The sequence below is a fragment of the Xenopus laevis genome, chromosome 5S, assembly GCF_017654675.1.
Source record: "Xenopus laevis strain J_2021 chromosome 5S, Xenopus_laevis_v10.1, whole genome shotgun sequence".
NCBI classification, from domain to species: domain Eukaryota; kingdom Metazoa; phylum Chordata; class Amphibia; order Anura; family Pipidae; genus Xenopus; species Xenopus laevis.
The window spans coordinates 52,328,582-52,352,346 of NC_054380.1; the positions used below are offsets into that span (position 1 = coordinate 52,328,582).

At 46.1% G+C, this 23,765-nt stretch overlaps 1 protein-coding gene across 1 annotated transcript in view; it reads left to right on the forward strand.

Moving 5' to 3' along the window:
* The window catches only part of LOC108705607 (ribonuclease T2-like), an 89,700-nt gene that overhangs the window by 8,532 nt on the left and 57,403 nt on the right, over positions 1 to 23,765 (forward strand). The window contains exon 3 of the mRNA XM_041564548.1: positions 23,233 to 23,293. Within this exon, the coding sequence (XP_041420482.1) occupies positions 23,233 to 23,293 (61 nt within the window). The remainder of the gene's footprint in view (positions 1 to 23,232; positions 23,294 to 23,765) is intronic.

Here is a 23,765-nt window from a genome sequence, read left to right on the forward strand (position 1 = left end):
CTTTTAGGTGGTCAAATAGTCGAATGATTTTTAGTTCGAATCCTTCGATTCGAAGTCGAAGTTGTAGTCGAAGGTCGAAGTAGCCCATTCAATGCTCGAAGTAGCCAAAAAAACACTTCGAAATTCAAAGTATTTTTTCTTCTATACCTTCACTCGAACTTAATGAATGGGCCCCTCAGTCAGAGCACAGAAATATGGATAACATGCAGAACCAAAATGCAAGGTCACTAGTAAAAATGTGAAGTGATAGAAGTGATAGAAGAGAATATGGATTTTGTAAATGTGAAGAAACAAGAGAAAAGGGAGTGAATGTATAGGTGATGGTGGAACGCAGAATAAAAAGAGAGAGACAAATAAAAAATGAAGAATGCAGATGAGAAACTAGTTAGGAAGCAAAAGGATAAAGTGGAGAGTACAAGGGACAGCAGAAAAAAACACAGTAATTGTGCTTTCTTCTATGACATACCCTGTGTCTACAAGACATAAGCAGAGAAGTAAAATCGAAGCATGTCGGCAAGGAGTGGGTTAAGTAGCCTTCCCATGGAAATCACCCCCTGCCTATGATAGTAACAAAAACTCAGCTAATCAGAGAAACATACAAACCTTGCTAGAATCAAACCTAGGACCCGCCTTGTTATAACTGATGATACTGCTATGCACAACTTATAAGAACATTTTCTTTATTATGAAGGAATTATGTATCATCCATAGATAAAGAAAAAATGTTTCAAAGGAACTAAAAATAGGAATAATGTATCCCCGGCTATAAAATGACCATATAAAATATATGTTTAATAAATTTTAGTGAGTCATGCGGCAAAAATGTATTTGCTTGACACCTATTATTAATGATGACATCATTAAACACTGTTCATAAGGTTAAATTTCACCTGATATTAATTTATCTTGTATAAATGATACCCTATTTAATTTTAATTGGGTTTTTGACTAATGTTTGTAGTAAAAGGCTTATGTTTTTTTCTGTCAGCCCTGTGATAGTTGTGCAATATTTTCAAAGCCATAGCTTCCTTTTTACTTTTTTGCTTTAAACTTGTAAAATATTGGGGCATGTACAATGTGACACTTAAGCAATTTGCTGTGATTGCATAATTTTGCCAAAAAAAAAGAAGTCATGTTTTGTCCTTGCTCAATAAGGACTACTTCTCTAATTTTATATGATTATGGTAATCTGTACAGCTCTGCTGTTTTATTGCCCAGTGAGCTGAAACTGCTTATTGCCTATTTGTTGCTAAAGGTATTGCAGTGGGGGCTTTAGGAACTAATTCATATGTTTATTTGTGAATTCTGCAATAATTCTGCCCTGAGGTAAAAAATGATCCAGTGGTAAAGACATTTATGGTAGTGACACTCTGCAATCTTAAAGAGGCATAATACCTCTTTATTTCAGTAAACAAGCTTTCACCAACCATACTATCTATTGTTTTAATAAAGGATTTTATTTGGATTTTGTTGTTTAAAATTGTCTTTGCATGCTATTTATAATTTTGCAATAAAAGTATTTGCCTGACACTTTTACATCACCCATCTAATACTCCATGTTTCTCTTTGAGGGGGCTGCCATATTTGTGCAGCAGAAGTCCATTTGCATTAGAAACTCTATCTGACAAACTCTAACTGAGAAAGGAACTGATAAGGGTCAGATTGGCAAAACAGTTAGTTTCACTTTAAACTGCAGTGGCGGAACTAATAGGATGTGGACTATGCAGTGTTCCACAATTCTATGGGCCCATCCATCTAGATTTTAAAAAAATCCATCTAGATTTTTAAAAAATTAAAACTACCAGCAGAGCTTTTTTATAGGTCTTGAAGGAATGCACAGGAGAAACTTTGACTATCAGCAAGCAGCCATTTGTCACAAGATATAGAGCTTTAGGGTCACTTGTATGTATCCCTGCCCCTGCAGGATTGGACAGATACTAATTAGCATAGCAATTAAAAGCACCTCCTCCCCCCTTCACCCTCAATTCTTTTTTTTCTGCCCCACGTTAAGGACTAAGGAGGCAAAGGTCGCTTTAATTATGGAGGGGTGAATACAACTTAAAGAGAGAGGAGGATGAATTATTATTTCAGTTGCTAAGTTATCCTATGTTTTCAGGCATTCTGGGGATCAGGAGCAAATGGAGAGAGCAACAAAAAAGTCTAAGATTTGTAGATCCTGTGACAATCCTGCATTACAAGGCAGAAGACTGTGTCAATTAGACATATTTGCTTCTGGAAATATGTCTAATCAGTTGGAAGAATTTATGAATAAGATGTCACAATCTGTATCCCAATCTATAGAAGTAGCTTTATCTAGAGCTACAAATAAGCTACTGTTCAATCTAATTTTGATCTGGAGTTAGTTTCACCTTTAATAGAAGCTATGCTGAAAACGTTAGAATTAGATGCCCCCATTACAAGGATTGCTCGCAAGACTACGTTACCTATAGATGATGGGGTATCTGTGAGGGTACCTGTGCGGCGAGGTCATCCGCCGCGCCATCGGTGGGGACACCCGCCGCACCTCCCTTCTTCCTAGCCACGCCAGCGTGTTTTCGATGGCGCCGGCTTTTCTATAGGGCGCGCGTGTGGCGCTCCTCCTTCCATTTAAAGGCGCGAAATTCAAACAATTTAAGCCCATTCTGTCCAAAAGCACTTTGCCCGTGATAGGATTTGTTCCTGGTGCTTCTGAGCTTAAGCTATTTCTGTCTGAACCTGTTTGTGATTCCTGTTGTGACCCTTGCCTGGCTTTTGACTATTCTGACTTCTGGATCCTGACCCTTGCCTGATTACCGACTACCTCTTTTGATTAACCCTTTTGATTGACAACCCGGTTTGACCCTTGCCTGCCTGACGATTCTTGATATCTGCCTGCTTCGACCCAGCCTGTCTGACGATTCTCTTGCCTGCTCCATTTGTACCATGACCTTCGGCCCAAAAGACTCTGCTACCTGCCGTGCCCCTCTGCTAGCCAGAACATCTTGCCTTGTACCCCTCGTTAAATCCAGGTGGCACCCAAGTAAGCTGAGGGCTCCTCCCGATGCCCAACGGTGGTCACACTACTGGTGAAGCCGAGCCGAGACCAGGGTACTTGGCACCTGTTCTGGTATTGGGTGCCGGCCGTGACATTATCACGGGCCATGGAGGACGAAAGTCACGATGAAGCTGCGGCTGCTCCTCCTCCAACCACCACTGAAGCGCTTCTTACCACACTATTACAGCGCTTGGAGGACCATGAACAGAAGCAAAATTACCTCCTGCAGGGTTTCCACAATTTAACCCGACAGCTGGAGAATACGCAAGCTTCACAGCAGCGACCTGTTCCTGTTTCCGCTCCCTTTCCTCCTCCTGTGGGTTAAACTAGACCCCATGAACCCAAAATTGTGTTCCCCGAAAGGTTCAGTGGGGATCGCACTAAATTTTTTGTCTTTAAAGAGGCATGTAAGCTGTACCTTAGTTTCTTTCCTCATTCTTTCCAATCTGATGAGGAGAAAGTAAGGTTCATAATGACCCTGCTTTTGGGTGACCCCCAAATTTGGGCCCTCAGGCTGCCTTCCTCAGACCCTGCTCGTTATTCCCTAGACTCTTTCTTTAACAGCATGGCCATTCTTTACGATGACCCGGATCGTGCATCATCTGCCGATACCGCGATTCGTAAGTTGCGCCAAGGGAAAAGGGATGCGGAGGTGTACTGCACCGAATTCCGCCGGTGGGCAGTCGAAACTGGGTGGAATGATTTGGCTCTAAGGAGTCAATTCCGTTTGGGGTTATCTGATTCTGTAAAAGATAGTTTGGTTAATTATCCCCTACCTTCTAACCTGGACGATCTCATGTCCCTCGCCATCCAGGTAGATAGAAGGCAAAGGGAGAGAAGGGGTGAGAGGAGTACAAACTTCTCTGGGGCTACTAATATAAGATCTAATGTGGTGACCAATGTAAAATCTCCTAACCCCTCTGTGCCTCTACCTCAGGAGGAGCCTATGCAGTTAGGCATGTCGCATCTAACGCCTGAGGAAAAGGCACGCAGGCGTACCCTGGGTCTTTGCATGTACTGTGGTGAAAAGGGGCATTTTCTGAACCAATGTTCTAAGAGGCCGGGAATCTCCGAAGCCTAAATGGAGAAGGGGAGCTCCATTTAGGTGCAGGAGTTTCCTCTTCCCAATCTGCCTCCAAGGTTTTGATTCCGGTTAAATTAACCTGGCCTACGGGCTCTGTCAAGGTGTCCGCATGTGGATTCTGGGGTGGAGGGAAACTTTCTGGATGCTGCTTTTGCAGCCAAATACAAAATTCCCTTGGTTTCTCTAACTACCCCCATGAGAATATTGGCAGTGGATAAAAGACCTTTAGGGTCAGGTGTGGTTTCAAAACAAACTGTTTTTCTTTCTATGTGTACTCACAATCTGCACTGTGAGGGGTTATCTTTATACCTCATTGAGGGTGCTTCCTCTCCCCTAATTTTAGGATTACCATGGCTCCAGAGGCATAACCCTCTGATTGACTGGGTCTCAAAGGGGGTTGTTCAATGGGGTCCCAAGTGTGGTGGGGTTTGCTTTCCTTCAGTAGTGGCAACTACTTCTCTTGAAGGGTTACCTGCCGCATACGCAGAGTATGCTGATGTATTTTCAAAAAAAGCTGCTTAAACTCTACCCCCACACCGGCAGTATGACTGCCCAATTGACCTTATTCCTGGTTCCACTCCTCCTTATGGTAGAACCTACCCTCTTTATTTGCCCGAAGCCCAGGCAATGAAGGAGTATATAAGGGAAAACCTAGAAAGGGGTTTCATCAGACCTTCTAGTTCCCCTGCGGGGGCGGGCTTCTTTTTCGTTGGGAAAAAAGATGGTGGTCTTCGCCCCTTATCCTCTCCCTCTAATTTCTGAACTTTTTGATCAGGTTAAAAATGCAAAAGTCTTTACCAAGCTTGATCTTAGGGGGGCTTATAACTTGATTCTAATCAGGGAGGGTGATGAGTGGAAGACCAGGGATGGCCACTACGAGTATCTTGTTATGCCTTTTGGTCTCTGTTATGCCCCCGCAGTGTTCCAGGTGTTTGTCAATGACATCTTCCGGGATCTGCTGGGGATCTTCGTAGTGGTCTACCTAGACGATATTCTTATTTTTTCCTCCAACATGAAGGAACATCAAAATCATGTTTGTGAAGTCTTACAAAGGCTAAGGGGAAGTAATCTTTATGCGAAACTAGAGAAATGTACTTTTGGGGTTTCTTCTGTTCAGTTTTTGGGGTTTAACATTTCCAGCAAGGGTCTAGAAATGGATCCAGGCAAGGTGAGAGCAGTCCTGGATTGGACCCAACCCGTTTCGTTACGTGCAACCCAAAGATTTCTTGGTTTTGCTAATTATTATCGGCAGTTTATCAAAAAATGTTCCCTCTTTGTGGCCCCCATCACTAATCTGACTAAAAAGGGCGCTGACCCCAGCATGTGGCCTCCCAAGCGTTTGATTTCCTAAAAAAGGAATTCAGTTCAGCCCCCATTCTCAGACACCCCGATACTGCACTACCTTTTATTGTGGAGGTTGACGCCTCTGAGGTGGGAGCTGGGGCAGTCCTTTCTCAAAGGCATCCGACTACCAACAAGTTGCATCCCTGTGCTTTCTTCTCCAGGAAGTTTTCACCCGCAGAGGTGAATTATGATATAGGTAACAGGGAATTGTTGGCAGTCAAATGGGCCTTTGAGGAATGGCGACACATCCTGGAGGGTGCAAAACATCTGGTTACGGTCTATACTGACCACAAGAATTTACTATACATAGAGTCTGCTAAACGCCTTAATCCTAGGCAGGCTAGGTGGGCTCTATTTTTCACAAGGTTTAATTTTTCTATGACTTTTAGGCCTGGGACTAAAAACACCAAGGCGGATGCACTCTCTAGGAGTTTCGAATCCATTTCTTCTGACTCTAGTGAGTGTACTCCCTTTATTCCCAGGGAAGTTATCATAGCAACCCTTGAATCTGACCTTTCTTCTCTATTGCTCCCTCTTCAAACATCTGCTCCTACGGATACCCCTTCAGGGAGATGGTTTGTACCACAGGAATTAAGGGAGCAAGTATTGAGAGAGGTTCATGATTCTAAGATGGCAGGGCATCCAGGCATTTCGAAGACAGTGTCTCTGTTATCCCGTCATGTTTGGTGGCCATCTTTCAAATAGGAGGCTAGGGCCTTTGTTAATTCCTGCCCAGTCTGCCAGAGATCCAAGGCTTCTCGAAATTATTCCCAGGGTTTGTTAATTCCCTTACCCATTCCAGAAAAACCTTGGTCCCATCTTTCGATGGACTTCATTGTTGATTTGCCCCCTTCTCAGGGGAAAACTGTGATCTGGGTGGTGGTGGATAGGTTTAGCAAGATGAACCATTTTGTTCCCCTTCCACACTCCCTGCTAAAACCTTAGCTGATTTGTTTGTTAATCACATTTTTAAGTTACATGGTTTTCCTGAAAATATTGTTTCTGACAGGGGGTAAAGTTTGTCTCAAAGTTTTGGCGTGCTTCCTGTTCTTTGGTGGGGATTGAGTTATCTTTTTCCACTGCTTATCATCCCCAAACCAACGGCCAAACTGAAAGGGTGAACCAGTCTCTGGAGCAGTACCTCAGGTGTTATGTGTCCGACAACAAGTCCACTTGGGCGGAACTATTACCCTGGGCAGAGTTTGCATACAATAATGCTACTCATTCTTCTTCTGGGGAATCCCCTTCTTTATTGTCAATGGGTTGCACCCCAAAGCTTTTTCGTTCTCTGGGTCTGGTTCCCCTGTACCATCTGCCAACTCCTCTGTTGAGTTATTTTCTAAGGTTTGGGCTCAAGTGCATGAGTCTCTGTCTGTAGCTACATCAGCTCAAAAGAAAGCTGCTGACAGATCTCGTAGAGAGGCACCCCAGTATAAAGTGGGGGATTTGGTCTGGTTATCTACCAAGAATATCAAGTTGAGGGTGCCCTCTCTCAAACTGGGTGATAATACATTGGTCCATATCCCATCACCGCTATAATTAACCCTTCCTCTGTTCGTCTTAAGTTACCTGTTAATTTTAAAATTTCTGATTCCTTTCATGTCTCCCTTCTCAAACCAGCTTCACAAATCCGGCAGTCATCTGTTCCTCCCCCAGTGTTGGTCGAGGGTCAGCCCGAATTTGAGATCCAAGAGTTCCTTGATTCTCGCCTGGTTAGGGGTAAGCTCCAGTACTTGATTGAATAGAAGAGCTATGGCCCCGAGGAGAACTCTTGGGTCTCAGTTGAGGACATCAAGGCTGACTGTCTCAGGAGGCAATTCCATCAAAAGTTTCCTGGGAAGCCTGGGGTTCCAGTGGCCCCCCCTGGAGAGGGGGGGTAATGTGAGGGTACCTGTGCGGCGGGGTCGTCCGCCGCGCCATCGGCGGGGACGCCCGCCACACCTCCCTTCTTCCTAGCCGCACCAGCGTGTTTTCGCTGGCGCCGGCTTCTCTATAGGGCGCGCGCGAGGCGCGCCTCCTTCGATTTAAAGGCGCAGGCACGCTGACGTATGACGTCAGCACGCAAAGGCGCGAAATTCAAACTATTTAAGCCCATTCTGTCCAAAAGCACTTTGCCCGTGATAGGATTTGTTCCTGGTGCTTCTGAGCTTAAGCTATTTCTGTCTGAACCTGTTTGTGATTCCTGTTGTGACACTTGCCTGGCTTTTGACTATTCTGACTTCTGGATCCAGACCCTTGCCTGATTACCGACTACCTCTTTTGATTAACCCTTTTGATTGACAACCTGGTTTGACCCTTGCCTGCCTGACGATTCTTGATATCTGCCCGCCTCGACCCAGCCTGTCTGACGATTCTCTTGCCTGCTCCATTTGTACCATGACCTTCGGCCTAAAAACTCTGCTACCTGCCGTGCCCCTCTGCTAGCCAGAACATCTTGCCTTGTACCCCTTGTTAAGTCCAGGTGGCACCCAAGTAAGCTGAGGGCTCCTCCCGATGCCCAACGGTGGTCACACTACTGGTGAAGCTGTGCCGAGACCAGGGTACTTGGCACCTGTTCTGGTATTGGGTGCCGGCCGTGACAGTATCTTTCCATGACGTGATGGAGAAGTGTCAAGAAAGCATGCTAAGAAAAGCTTATCTGGTGGATGGTGCGGCCTGCAGACTGGCCATTGCTAATATTTGCCTGGCAAAGGCTTCTAAAATTTGGTTAAAGAATATTGAGGATGCTTTATCTAGAATGTAAGCAGATCCAGGATTAAAGATGCAATGAATGAAATTAAGTTGGCTTCAGATTTCATCATAGAAGCAGCAATTGAAAGTCTTAAATTGGCAGCAAAGTCTATTCCACTATCTGTGTGAACTAGGAGGGCCCTATGACTGCGGTAATGGCACGCTGATGCGGCTTCGAAATACAATCTATGTGCATTACCATTTGAAGGGGAGTTACTGTTTGGTTCCAGTTTAGAGAAAATCATTTCTAAGGTTACAGCAGGCAAAAGCCCCTTTTGCCACAAGACAGAAGAGGCAGAAGAAACCAATTTCTGAACATAAGAGCTGAGAGGTCTACTACAAGGAAGCACAATTTTACAGACCAGGTACAGCCCATTCAAACTATCAGTCCTGGAAGTCTGGACAGTCTCATCTTTTTCATGGCTCCAAAAGAAAGTCTTAAGCTGGCAGAGGAAAGTATAAATAACGCCAGAAGTTTAGCCCAAGATCCTGTGGGAGGAAGACTTGGGAAATTTTGTATGGAATGGAAGAAGACTATTCAAGACAAATGGGTAGTTCAGGTAATTTCATCAGGTTACAAGTTAGAGTTCAGACCAAGGCATTTGTAGACTTTATTTCTGCAATCCAAAACTCCTGTAGATCCCAGAGCAGAGATTTTGAGGGATATGCGAAAACAAGAGGTTATAATAGTGGTGCCAAACATCAGAGAGGGTTAGGAGTTTTTCTCCCTTATTCCTAATAAAGAAGAAAACAGGAGAATACAGAGTGATCATGGACTTAAGAATTTTAAACAAAAGTCTAACTTTAAAATTGGAAACTTTAAGAAGCGTGCTTCAAGAGATAGATCAAGGAGATTGGCTAATTGAAAAAGATACAAAGGACGCCTATCTACATATTCCTGCGGCCAGCTCTCATCAGAAATTCCTTCGGTTCTTGATTCTAGGAAAGCATTTTCAGTATCAGGCTCTACCTTTCAGGCTAGCCACCACACTAAGAACATTCAGAAAGATTTGGATTACAGTGATTGCAATATTAAGAGAAAAGTGGATACAAGTCTATGCCTATTTAGACAGTATCCTTTTCAAGGCCAAGGATCCTCATCTATTTCCTCAACATTTCTTCAACACCATGGTTGGAAAATAAATTTCAACGAGTCTTGTTTAACTCCAGTTCAGACTCTTCAATATTAAGGAGTGATAATAGACTCCACTCAAATGAAGGTTTTTCTAACAGAGAAAAGGATACAGGATATCAAAGAGTTAACGCGAGTGCTCAGACTGACAGTATTTTGCTCTGCAAAGGAGTGTCTCAGCGTAATAGGCAAATTGATTGCAGCAGCCGATGCAACGGAGTGGATGCATTTTTATCATCGTCAGTTACAATGGGATTTCTTGACCCAATGGTTCAGAGAGCCATACAACCTCAAGCAGAAATTTTCTCTGAACTCGCAAGCGAAGGAGAGTCTTAAGTGGTGGTGTCTGTCATCCAACCTTCAGAAAGGAAAACACATTCTGTTACTGCAATGGTAGACCCTCATTACAGATGCCAGCAATCTGGGCTGGGGTGCAGTGATCAACAATCATGCACAGGGCCGGAACTAGGGGTAGGCAAAGTAGGCGCGTGCCTAGGGCGCAAAGCTGGGGGGGGGCGCCAGGCACGTACCTGCTCTGTCACCTACCCCGTGTCTGGTCCCGTCTCTCCCCGACAGCCGCTGGTACCTTACACGTTAATGTGCCTCTGCGCATGCGTGCACAACATTTCATGCATGCGTGCTGTATCTAAGTTTTCGTGCATGCATGCTGGATCGAAGTTTCGCGCATGCACAGTCGATCCAGCACTGAGCCAGCGCCGTGGCCCACCAGGTTGCATAAGGTGCCTGGCCGGATTGGCCCGTCTCTGATCATGCAGTCCAGGGCTGGTGGTCAGTAGGGATTAAGAAATGGTCCTTGAATTGGTGAGAATTGCAAGTTATTTGGGAAACCCTTCAGATTTGACAGCAGAGGCTAAAAGGGTTGAATGTGAATGTACATTTGGACAATACAACAGTTGTGAGTTATCTAAGAAGACAAGGGGTACCAGGTCAGTATCTCTTATGAAGTTGACATTTTTTCACTGGGCAGAGAACAACCTGTGTCATTTGACTGCAACATATTGTAAGGCCCAAAGGCTTCAGGAGTAGTGAGGACCAGAGGAGGAGGTAGCAATGTCCAAGTTCGCAGTACAGATAGGATGAGACGAGAGAATGGTCAAACAGGCAACAAGATCAGTCCAGGCAGAAGAGGTTCAAGGTCGAGGAATTCAGGCAAAAGGTCGGTACACAATAGCAAAGTTTCACAAGATCACACCCAGGAGTAGCAAGCTAAAACCTATAATTGGGCACTGATGAATTTCCAGAGCTCCTTAATATAGGCCTAGATTTGGCGCCAATTTTGGACGCATCGGCGTGATGATGTGTGCGCGGATGCGCTGGCGTCAGCGACCGACGCGCTGGCGTCAGCGACCGACGCCGGCGCACATTATTGACGCCGACGTCCATTCCGTCGCCGGCGACCAATCAGAGTGTGGGAAGAGGCAGGCATCATCCGGCTGCGTCCGTGAGGAACCGGGGAGCCACCATCTTGGACACCATCTTGGCCACCATTTTGGGAACTGTTCTCGGATTCCATTACAGTACCCCCCTCCCTAGGGGGGGCCTCAGGACCACCTGGGTTAGAAGGAAACTGCCGATGAAATTTTCGGACCAGGAGAGGAGCATGGACATCTGACCTTCTTACCCAGGAGCACTCCTCCGGACCGAACCCCTTCCATTCAATGAGGTATTGTAGAGTGCCCCTCGAAATCCGGGAATCCAGGATCCTTTTCACCTCAAACTCCTGATGACCGTCTACCACGACAGGAGCTGAGGAAGAAGAAGAAGAAGTACCTGCAGGCTTGAGCAAGGAGACATGGAAGGCGTTTGGAATCCGCATCTCCGAGGGAAGTTGCAAACGGACAGCCACCGGATTGATGATCTCAGAGATGGAGAAAGGACCAATAAACTTGGGACCAAGTTTAGGAGAGGGGACTTTGAGACGAATGTTCCGTGTGGATAGCCAAACCTTGTCACCGGGTGCATACGGAGGGGAAGGAATTCTTCTTTGATCAGCGAATTTTTTCTGGACCAAGGAACTTTTCTCCAGATTGACAACCGTGGCGTGCCATATAGCCGACATGTGGGCAGCTTGGTCATTGGCGGCAGGAACATTAGTGAGTAATAAGTCCTGAGGAAAAGCCAAAGGGTTAAGACCATACATACAGAAAGAAGGAGATTTCTCAGAAGAAACATGTAAGGCATTATTATGTGCGAATTCAGCCCACGGAAGCAAATCAGCCCAGTCGTCTTGGCACAAAGATACATGGCATCGAAGGAATTGTTCAAGGGCCTGGTTAACCCTCTCTGCTGCTCCATTAGACTGTGGATGGTAAGAAGAAGAAAACTGAAGAGAGACACCAAGGGCTTTACACAGGGATCTCCAAAACTTGGAAACAAATTGAGATCCACGGTCAGAGACAATTTCAGCAGGGAAACCGTGGAGGCGAAAAATGTGTTTAATAAACAATGAGGAAAGTTCAGGAGCTGAGGGAAGTTTTCGAAGAGGAGTAAAATGTGCCACCTTGGTGAATCTATCAATTACCACCCAAATAACTGTATAACCAGAGGAATTAGGGAGATCCACAATGAAGTCCATAGATAGATGAGTCCATGGGCGAGAAGGAATAGGTAGTGGTAGGAGTAACCCCTTAGGAGGGGAGCGTCCAGACTTGGATACAGCACATACAGAGCAAGAGGAAACAAAGTCTTTGACATCTTTTCTTAGGGAAGGCCACCATACAAGACGAGACAGAAGTTCAGTAGTCTTTTTGACTCCAGGATGACCGGCCTGCTTGGAGCTGTGGGACTGAACCAGAATGGAATGACGAAATTCAGGAGGGACAAAGGCAACACCAACAGGAGTACCTACAGGAGCAGAAGATTGAACAGACAATAATTGAGAGGCCAGGGAGGGAAACAGAGCAGCGATGATCTTTGTAGGGGGCACAATGGGTTCCGGTTCGGCAGAAGTGAGATCTTCGAGAAGAAAGCTTCTAGAAAGAGCGTCCGCCTTCTTGTTCCTAGTACCAGGCCGAAAGGTTAGAATGAAATTAAAACGAGAGAAGAATAGTGCCCACCTAGCCTGAGGCGTTTGAGTGACTGGATATATTCTAGATTTTTATGGTCGGTATAGATGGTCACAGGGACGGAAGAACCTTCCAGCAAATGTCTCCATTCCTCTAGAGCCAGTTTGACGGCCAGTAACTCACGATTTCCCACATCATAATTTTGTTCAGGAGAGGTGAATTTTTTCGAAAAGAAGGCACAGGGATGTAGTTTTCCATCAGTAGACGCTCTTTGGGACAAGATTGCTCCAGCACCGACATCAGAGGCATCGACTTCAATGAAGAATGGTTGGGAAGGTTCAGGGTGTCTGAGGATGGGAGCAGAAGAAAAAGAAGTTTTAAGATTCTTGAATGCTTCCAAAGCTACAGGTGGCCAATGCTGAGGCTTGCCCCCTTTACGGATAAGAGAAAGAATGGGAGCAATCTTGGATGAAAACCCCTTGATGAATTGTCTATAATAGTTAGCGAAGCCAATGAATCTTTGGATAGCTTTAACACTGGTGGGGAGAGGCCAGTCCTGGATGGCGGAGATCTTGGCAGGATCCATTCTGAAGCCCTGTTGAGAAATGATGTAACCAAGGAAGGAGATGGACGAAACTTCAAAGGAGCACTTCTCCAACTTGGCGAATAAATTATTTCTCCGCAGACGGGAAAGGACTTCCTGGACTTGAAGACGGTGCTCAGCAAGGTTCTTGGAAAAGATAAGAATATCGTCCAAGTACACCACCACGTATTGACCCAACAAATCTCTGAAAATGTCGTTTACAAATTCTTGGAAACCGCGGGGGCGTTACAGAGGCCGAATGGCATCACTAGATACTCATAGTGCCCGTCACGAGTGTTGAATGCGGTTTTCCATTCATCTCCCTCTCTGACCCGAATTAAATTGTAGGCCCCACGAAGATCTAACTTGGTAAACAGACAAGCCCCCTTGAGTTGGTCGAACAGTTCAGAGATGAGGGGAAGGGGATAACGGTTTTAATTGTAATTTTATTTAAACCCCTATAGTCAATGCAGGGCCGCAAACCACCATCTTTCTTTTCTACAAAGAAGAAGCCGGCCCCCGCCGGGGAAGAAGAAGGACGAATAAAGCCTCTTTGCAGATTCTCTTGGATGTATTCCTTCATGGAAGAGGTTTCAGAAGGAGAAAGCGGATAGGTGCGACCCCTGAGAGGCATGGATCCAGGAAGAAGTTCGATGTGGCAATCATAGGGGCGATGAGGAGGCAGGACTTCGGCAGACTTTTTATTGAAGACATCAGAAAAGGCTTGATAAACAGAGGGCAGAGAAGAATTTGGAGACACAGATGAAACTTTAATGATGGATTTGGTATGTAAACAATTTTGTTGGCAGAAAGAACTCCATCGGGAAATCTGAGACGAAGCCCAGTCTATTACTGGGTTGTGGATATTCAGCCAGGGCAAACCAAGCACAATGGGAGTAGATGGACAGTCAATTAAAAGGAAAGACAACCTTTCAAGATGCATGGTTCCCACAATAACAGAAAGTTCATCGGTGGAGTGGGAAATAATAGCAGAAGACAATGGACGATCATCAATCGCCAATGCACGAAGAGGAACAGCCAGGGACCGCAGGGGAATGGAGTGACTTTCAACGAAGACTTTATCCATGAAATTCCCAGCTGCGCCGGAGTCGAGGAAAGCTTCAGAAGAAATCGTCTGGGTTCCAAAACGAATCTGCACAGGAAGGAGGAAGCGTTGAGCAGAAGAATGGGGAGAAGGAGAAGGACCAGTTCCACCCAGGTAAGTCTCCCCAGTCTTACCTAGGTGCTGGCGTTTCCCGGCTTCACTGGGCACTCATAGGCGAAATGGGATTTTCCACCACAGTAGAGGCAAAGTCCAGCAGCCCTTCTCCGAAGCTTTTCCTGTTCGGTCAGACGGGCCCGTCCGATCTGCATAGGTTCTTCCGTAGGCAGGAAAGAAGAAGCAGAAGCCGCAGGAGTGGGAGAAGGCAAGGTGGAAGCAGGATTTGGAAGGAAGGGTCTTTGAAAACGAGGAGCCAGGGTAGGTTGGAACTTGTGGAATCTCTTGGTTTGGGAGCGCTCTCTGTCGAGCTCAGCTTGAAACTCCCTCTGCCGAGTATCAACCTTTATGGCCAAGGCGACTAGATCTTCCCAGCGGGATGGAATTTCCCTGGACACCAGATCATTCTTGATGCGCATCGCCAGGCCGTTGTAAAAGGCAGCGTGATACCCGTCATTATTCCACAAAGTCTCAGCAACTAGAGTGCGGAACTCGATGGCGTACTCCGGGACAGAGCGAGTTCCCTGTTGAAGTTGGAACAGACGTGCAGAAGATGCAGAGGCATGACCCGGAGCATCAAACACAGTACGGAGTTCGCGAACAAAGGACCTGGCGTTGTCAATGATAGGATCTTCCTTCTCCCATAGAGGTGAAGCCCACTCCAATGCCTTCCCTTGCAGGCGGGAGAATATGAAGCCCACCTTGGCATGTTTGGAGACAAATTGGCCGGGTAATAGTGCAAACTGGACCTCGCACTGGTTGATAAACCCACGGCAAGCTTCGGGGTCACCACTGTAGAGTGGGGGAGCCGGAATGCGAGGCTCGGAGACCTGGAGTGGAGACACAGGTACAGGTACGGGAACAGGGTCAGCGGGTGTTAGGGCCGACAACTTTGCCAGTACTGTTTCCAGGGCCTGACAAAAATGAGACTGCTGTACCTCATAGGACTGCATCCGAGAAGCCAACGCACGAAGCGCTCCACCGACATCAGGCGGCGCTGGGGTTTCCTCCGAAGGGTCCATGGCCCAATTATAATGTAAGGCCCAAAGGCTTCAGGAGTAGTGAGGACCAGAGGAGGAGGTAGCAATGTCCAAGTTCGCAGTACAGATAGGATGAGACGAGAGAATGGTCAAACAGGCAACAAGATCAGTCCAGGCAGAAGAGGTTCAAGGTCGAGGAATTCAGGCAAAAGGTCGGTACACAATAGCAAAGTTTCACAAGATCACACCCAGGAGTAGCAAGCTAAAACCTATAATTGGGCACTGATGAATTTCCAGAGCTCCTTAATATAGGCCTAGATTTGGCGCCAATTTTGGACGCATCGGCGTCATGACGTGTGCGCGGACGCGCTGGCGTCAGCGACCGACGCGCTGGCGTCAGCAACCGACGCCGGCGCACATTATTGACGCCGACGTCCGTTCCGTCGCCGGCGACCAATCAGAGTGCGGGAAGAGGCAGGCATCATCCGGCTGCGTCCGTGAGGAACCAAGGAGCCACCATCTTGGACGCCATCTTGGCCACCATTTTGGGAACTGTTCTCGGATTCCATTACACATATATTCCAGGACAATTGAACATCAGATTGATTATCTCAGCAGATCCAAGATTCATCCAGGGGAGTGGTCACTGGATCCCCACATATTTGCTCAGATAGAGAAAAATGGGGTGCAGTGGAGATAAATTTGATGGCTTCCAGATACAACCGGAAGAAAAACAGATGTTTTTCCAGGACTTGGGATAACCAGACAGAAGGGAGAGATTCTTTCTCAATACCTTGCAGGTTTCACCTAGATTACCTATTTCCTCCAATTCCCTTGACCTCGAAGACCTTGAGGAAGGTGAGGCAGGACCAGTCTCGAGTTATTCTCGATGTTGGCCCAGGAGGCCATGGTTTGCCCAAATCCAGAACATGGCAATAGATCAACCCTGGCAACTGCCACTAATCCCTCAATTGTTATCTCAAGGTCCAATTTGTCATCCGAATCCTCACGCTTTACGACTGACGGCATGGCTATTAAGAGGAGGAATTTAGATGAGTCTGGGCAGTCGGAAGCAGTAGTAGATACTTTGCTGCAATCTAGGAAAACATCAACTTCAAGCGAATATTACAGAATTTGGAATATATACAAAGAAACGTGATATCAATCCTTCTGTGTATTCTGCTGTTAATGCAGTAGGATTTCTTCAAGCCGGTCTGGAAAAAAGGCTTGGCCTCAAATACGCTGAAATCTCAAATTTCTGCTTTATCTGCCCTTTGGAACAAACCATTGGCAGCAGATCAGATAATAATAAGATTTATTTAGGCAGCAAACCATATACATCCTCCAATAAAATCCAGTGTACCTCCGTGGAATCTGTCTTCTGTCCTACAGGCCTTGATGGATGAACCATTTGAACCGTTACAATTAGTAACTATCAAGAATGTAACTTTTAAAGTAGCTTTCCTAGTGTAAGGGCCCGAAGGCACAGTAGGAGTGCGGACCAAGGAGGAGGCAGGTAATCACCGAGTTCGAGGTACAGAGGGATCAGGCAGGAGAATAGTCGAGGTACAGGCAAAGGGTTCAGTCCAGGCAGCAAAGGGTCAATCCGAATAACAGGCAAGGTAGGTACACAAGAAATCAGTCAATAATACAACACCCAGGAATCACGAAGATGAACCTATACTTGGGCAAGATCTGTAATGTCCAAGGGGTTTAAATAGGCAGAGTTTGGCGCCAAGATTTGGATGCAATGACGTCATGACGCCGGCGTCAAGATGCTGACGTCGAGACGCAGACGCACGTTCTGACGCCGGCGACCATTCCATCGCCGGCGACCAATCGGTGGGCGAGAGGAAGCCGACGTCATCACACTGAGACCAGCAGGATCCACATGGGGAAGGAAGGAGTCGCCATTTTGGACGCCGTCGCCATCTTGGACGCCGTCGCCATCTTGTAGGTGAGAAACTTCTGTTTCCATTACAGTACCCCCTTCCTTAGGGGGGGCCTCAGGACCACCAAAACCGGGACTGGAAGGAAATTGTTTGTGGAATCTTTGGATAAGAAGAGGAGCATGGACGTCAGAATCCTTCACCCAGGAGCACTCCTCTGGACCAAACCCCTTCCACTCAATTAAATACTGTAACCTACCCCTGGAAATTCGAGAGTCCAGAATTCTTTTGACTTCAAACTCTTGGTGTCCATCAATAAGAACAGGAGTAGGAGAAGAAGAAGAAGAATCTTTTGCCGGCTTGAGAAGAGATACATGGAAGACATTAGGAATCCGCATTTCGGGAGGAAGCTGAAGACGAACTGCCACGGGATTGATGATTTCAATAATAGGGAAAGGACCGATGAACTTGGGGCCGAGTTTGGGAGTAGGGACCTTAAGATGAATATTCCGTGTAGAAAGCCAGACCTTGTCACGAGGCAATATTGTGGAGACGAAATTCTTTTCTCGTCCGCGAATTTCTTCTGAGACAGAGAACTTTTCTCCAAATTAGTTTTGGTGGCAACCCAGATAGCAAGCATATGAGCAGCCTGATCATTGGCAGCAGGGATGTTTGTGAGAAGAAGATCTTGAGGAAATGCTAGAGGATTCTGGCCATAGACACAAAAGAATGGAGATTTCTCGGAAGAAGCGTGCATAGCATTGTTGTGAGCAAATTCTGCCCAAGGAAGAAGATCCGCCCAGTCGTCCTGGCACAAAGATACATGGCAACGAAGAAATTGCTCCAATGCTTGGTTGACCTCTCGGCAGCTCCATTAGATTGAGGGTGATAGGCAGAGGAAAACTGGAGAGAGATATGAAGTGCTTTGCATAACGATCTCCAAAATTTGGAAACGAATTGGGAACCTCTGTCAGACACCACTTCAGCCGGGAATCCGTGAAGGCGAAAGATATGTTGGATGAATAATTTAGAGAGTTCTTGAGCAGAAGGTAGCTTTCGCAGGGGAATGAAATGGGCCATCTTGCTGAATCTGTCAACCACGACCCAGATAACTGTATGACCGAGGGAAACAGGCAAATCCACAATGAAATCCATCGCCAGGTGAGTCCATGGACGAGAGGGAATGGGTAAAGGTAGAAGTAATCCTTTGGGAGGAGAGTGACCAGACTTGGAGGCAGCACAAACAGAACAAGAAGAGACAAAATCTTTGACGTCCTTTCGAAGAGAAGGCCACCATACTAGGCTAGACAGGAGTTCGGTAGTTTTCTTAATTCCAGGATGGCCTGCTTGTCTGGAATTATGGGACTGAGCAAGGATGGAATGACGGAGATCTGGAGGAACAAAAGCGACTCCCAAAGGAGTATCACCAGGAGCAGAGGACTGTGCAGATAATAACTGAGAGGCCATGGTGGGAAAAAAGGCAGCAATAATTTTGACGGGAGGCACAATGGGTTCAGGATCTTCAGAACACGAATCTTCGGGAATGAAGCTTCTAGAAAGGGCGTCAGCTTTCTTGTTTCTGGATCCCGGGCGGAACGTGATTATGAAATTGAATTTGGAGAAGAAAAGTGCCCATCTAGCTTGCCTGGGATTAAGACGTTTAAGAGACTGGATGTATTCAAGGTTTTTGTGATCCGTAAAGATAGATACAGGCACAGACAAACCTTCCAACAGATGTCTCCACTCTTCAAGAGCTAGTTTGACTGCCAACAGCTCACGGTTTCCCACATCATAGTTCTGCTCAGGAGAAGAAAACTTTTTAGAAAAGAAGGCACAAGGATGCAGTTTGCCATCATTAGAAGACCTTTGAGATAACACAGCACCAGCCCCAACGTCGGAGGCATCCACCTCAATGAAGAACGGTAGAAGAGGATCCGGGTGTCTAAGAATTGGAGCAGAAGAAAAAGAATCTTTGAGGATCTTGAAAGCTTCTAAAGCTTGAGGAGACCAACATTGAGGTTTCCCACCCTTCCGAATGAGAGACAAGATAGGGGAAATCTTGGAGGAGAAGCCCTTGATGAACTGTCTGTAATAATTGGCAAAGCCAATAAACCTCTGGATGGCTTTAGTGCTGGTGGGGAGGGGCCAATCCTGGATCGCTGAAACTTTACCCGGATCCATCTTGAAGCCTTGTTGGGAAATAATGTACCCCAGAAAGGGAATAGAGGAAACTTCGAAGGAGCATTTTTCCAGCTTGGCAAACAGATTATTTTTTCTTAAACGAGATAAAACTTCCCGTACCTGGATTCGATGCTCGGAAAGATTTGAAGAAAAGATTAGAATGTCGTCTAGGTATACGACCACACTTATGCCAAGTAAGTCCCGAAAGCCATCGTTAACCAGCTCTTGAAAAACCGCAGGGGCGTTGCAAAGTCCAAAGGGCATCACGAGATACTCGTAGTGCCCATCACGAGTATTAAATGCGGTTTTCCATTCGTCACCTTCTCTGATCCGAATGAGATTGTAGGCTCCACGGAGATCAAGCTTGGTGAAAATGCTGGCACCTTTGAGCTGATCAAATAACTCGGAAATGAGGGGGAGCGGGTAGCGTTTTTTTACTGTAATCTTGTTCAATCCGCGATAATCGATGCAGGGTCGTAGACTACCATCTTTCTTTTCAACGAAGAAGAGGCCCGCCCCAGCAGGAGAAGAAGAAGGACGAATGAAGCCTCTAAGCAGATTTTCCTGGATGTACTCTTTCATCGCTGCGGTTTCTGAAGGAGAGAGCGGATAAGTACGTCCTCGAGGAGGCATAGTACCAGGAAGAAGCTCGATAGGGCAATCATAGGGCCGATGAGGAGGCAGAACTTCAGCAGATTTCATATTGAAGACATCAGAGAAATCTTGATAGGCAGGAGGAATTGAAGAATTTGGAACAACAGAGGATACCTTGACCAGGGACTGGGCCGGAAGACAGTTCTGTTGACAAAAGAAACTCCAACGAGAAATTTGAGTTGCGGACCAGTCAATGACTGGATTATGGGTGCGCAACCAAGGGAGTCCAAGGACTACTGGAGTCGAGGGGCATTCAATAAGCAAAAATGAAAGTCTTTCGGTATGCAGGGTGCCCACTTGGAACGATAATTCCTGTGAAGACTTGGAGATGAAGGCAGAAGAAAGAGGCCGGTCATCAATGGCAAGGACACAAAGTGGAACAGCCAGACTTTGGAGAGGAATAGAATGACGTTCAGCGAAGGCTTTATCCAAGAAGTTCCCAGCTGCGCCAGAGTCAAGGAAAGCTTGGGTAGAGATGGTCTTGGAAGCCAACTGGAACTGTACAGGAAGAAGGAAACGATGAGCAGAGGTTTGGGGGAGTTGATCAATTCCGCCCAGGTAAGTTTCCCCAAACTTACCTAGGCGTTGGCGTTTCCCGACTTTGCAGGGCACTCATGGGCAAAGTGGGATTTGCCCCCACAGTATAAGCAGAGTCCAGCAGCCCTTCTCCTTAACTTTTCCTGTTCGGAAAGACGGGCACGACCAATCTGCATAGGTTCTTCAGAGGTGGAGGGAGAAGAAGCCGGAACCGAGGAAGAAGGAGTAGTGCTGGGAAGGATAGGTCTCTGGAAGCGGGGAGCCAGGGGAGGTTGAAACTTCCTCACACGTTCCTTTACGGCAAGGTGCTCTCTTTGGCGGGTGTCCACTTTGACTGCCAAGGCCACCAGATCCTCCCAACGAGTAGGCAACTCACGTGAGACCAAATCGTCCTTCATGCGCATGGACAACCCGTTGTAGAAGGCAGCGTGATAACTGTCGTTGTTCCAGTTGGTCTCGGCAACTAGAGTGCGGAATTCGATGGCGTATTCGGGCACCGAACGTGTTCCTTGGCGGATCTGGAACAAGCTGGAAGAGGCAGATGCAGACCGGCCAGGAGCATCAAACACAGTGTGTAGATCACGAATAAAGGCCTTCGAGTCATCGATCAGGGGATCCTCTTTCTCCCACAACGGTGATGCCCATTCCAAGGCTTTACCAGTCAAGCGGGTAATGATGTATCCCACCTTGGCACGTTCAGAGACGTATTGATGAGGTAGCAGAGTAAACTGGATTTCACACTGATTGATGAACCCTCAACAAGCCTCAGAATCACCACTGAAGAGCGGAGGTGCCGGAATCCGGGGTTCGGAGACATGAAACGGCACCACTGGAATAGTGGCCGAAGCAGAGGCAGGAACCTGAGCCGTAGGAGTGAGAGCCGACAATTTGTCCAAAATGGCCTCAAGGGCTTGGCCGAAGTGCGTCTGCTGAGCTTCATAGGCCTCCATGCGTGAGGCTATCCCACGAAAGGCTCTTCCGAAATCTGGTTGAGCCGCGGCCTCCTCAGATGGGTCCATGGCCCAAGTATAATGTAAGGGCCCGAAGGCGCAGTAGGAGTGCGGACCAAGGAGGAGGCAGGTAATCACCGAGTTCGAGGTACAGAGGGATCAGGCAGGAGAATAGTCGAGGTACAGGCAAAGGGTTCAGTCCAGGCAGCAAAGGGTCAATCCGAATAACAGGCAAGGTAGGTACACAAGAAATCAGTCAATAATACAACACCCAGGAATCACGAAGATGAACCTATACTTGGGCAAGATCTGTAATGTCCAAGGGGTTTAAATAGGCAGAGTTTGGCGCCAAGATTTGGACGCAATGACGTCATGACGCTGACGCCGGCGTCAAGATGCTGACGTCGAGACGCCGACGCACGTTCTGACGCCGGCGACCATTCCGTCGCCGGCGACCAATCGGTGGGCGAGAGGAAACCGACGTCATCACACTGAGACCAGCAGGATCCACATGGGGAAGGAAGGAGTCGCCATTTTGGACGCCGTCGCCATCTTGGACGCCGTCGCCATCTTGTAGGTGAGAAACTTCTGTTTCCATTACACCTAGTTGCCATAACATCGGCGAGAAGAGTAAGTGAAATGCGGTCGCTATCCGTCGCAGAGGAATGTTTAATCTTTCATCAGGACAAAGTAGTCTTTGAGAACCAATGCAAAATTCATGCCTATGGTATACTCTTCATTCCATTGCAATCAGGATATTGTTCTACCAGTGTTCTACAAAGATCCTTCCAATGACTCAGAAGAAATATTGCACAGATTAGATGTTGCCAAAGCTTTGTCCCTCTATATTCAGAGAGTTAAAGATTTTTGGAAATCAGAATCATTAATCCTGATCTCAGAAGGCCCCAAAAGAGGTGCTCCTGCTTCCAAATCCACTTTGGCAAAATACATTACCTTACCTATTTCAAAGAAGCCTATAAGTCTTTAAAATTTGCCAGAACCAACATTGGTCAAAGCTCACTCCACGAGAGCAATTGCAACTTCATGGGCATTTCAAGTAAGTTGTGAAAATGTGTGTTGAGCAGCTGTGTGGTCTTCAATGCACACCTTCATTAGACATTACCAGTTGGATGTAGTGTCAGCTACAGAGGCTAATTTTGGTCATTCTGTACTGCAAGTTTTATCTCAATAAATATGTTATTGCATTATTACTTCCCCTTCATTGCTATGGTATATCATACAAGTGTACTGCCATGAGTGCAGTGAATAGGAAAAGGGTAAATTGTATACTTACCATAACCATACTTACCATTCTTTTCCTGGCACAAACTCATGACAGTGAGTCACTATCCAGCCCTTTGTTAAGTTTTGGAAACCCTAGAACTGGGGTGAAGTGGGGAGGAGGTGCTTTTAATTGCTATGCTAATTAGTATCTGTCCAATCCTGCGGGGGCAGGGATACATGAAAGTGACCGACTGCCATGAGTTTGTTCAAGGAAAAGAAAAGAACGTATAAAGTTTACCCTTATCTAAAAGAGCCATTATATATCATCAAATATTGCCTCTTTTTATCTTTAGCCATTATTTTGTGATCACCTGAGAAAATGCACAAGAAATAAACAAAAGACACTTTCTGTCCTTATAGAAAATGTGCTAAAATCGTTACCTCGGTGCATAGACTGGGATGATACTTTTAGGGGTAGAAACACAAATGGTTGTTCTTCCAAGTATAGGTGTACCCTTAATGTGGCTATGATAGGTTGATCATTGATTGAGAGATATTTGTGGGTAATAAACTTAGCTGTAGCAAGCAATGACAATTAGTTTTGTTGTTGTGGTTTTCTTATTCCTTTGCCACATAGTATAAAATGTGCCAAATTCTTTTTTTAGACATCATCAAGAATGGAAAAAACTTGTATTAACTCATCACTGGCCAGCCACTGTGTGTGAGGTATGTTTCCTTTCTGCAAATTTTATTATAAAATATGAATGAAATGTTGCTATCCTTTAGCTACAGAGAGACGATAATTTCAGGGTCTTACCTCCTGCTCTGTTTGCAGTGAGGACACAAACAAAGCAAGATGTAAATTCAGGTTAATCCTTTGATTCTCCTGTACCTGGCAAAATTATCTAATGACCTCAGGTACAGATTTACACCATAAGAGGACAGCAGAGACTTGCAATGTTTGAGTATGCAGCAGCAGTATTGCATAGTGACCATACTTAATTGTTCATTCAGTATTCTGTGACCATTTTCCTCCTCAATGCAAGAACTTTGGCTATGCATGAGATTATTCGACAGCAACCAAATATAAAAGAGGAATGAAGGGCATATATTAAGAACTGGAGGCACTTATGAAAGGTAGGACATCTTTAGGGAAAGAATTGAGCAAACCATGCATCACATAAGCCCTAGGGTAAAA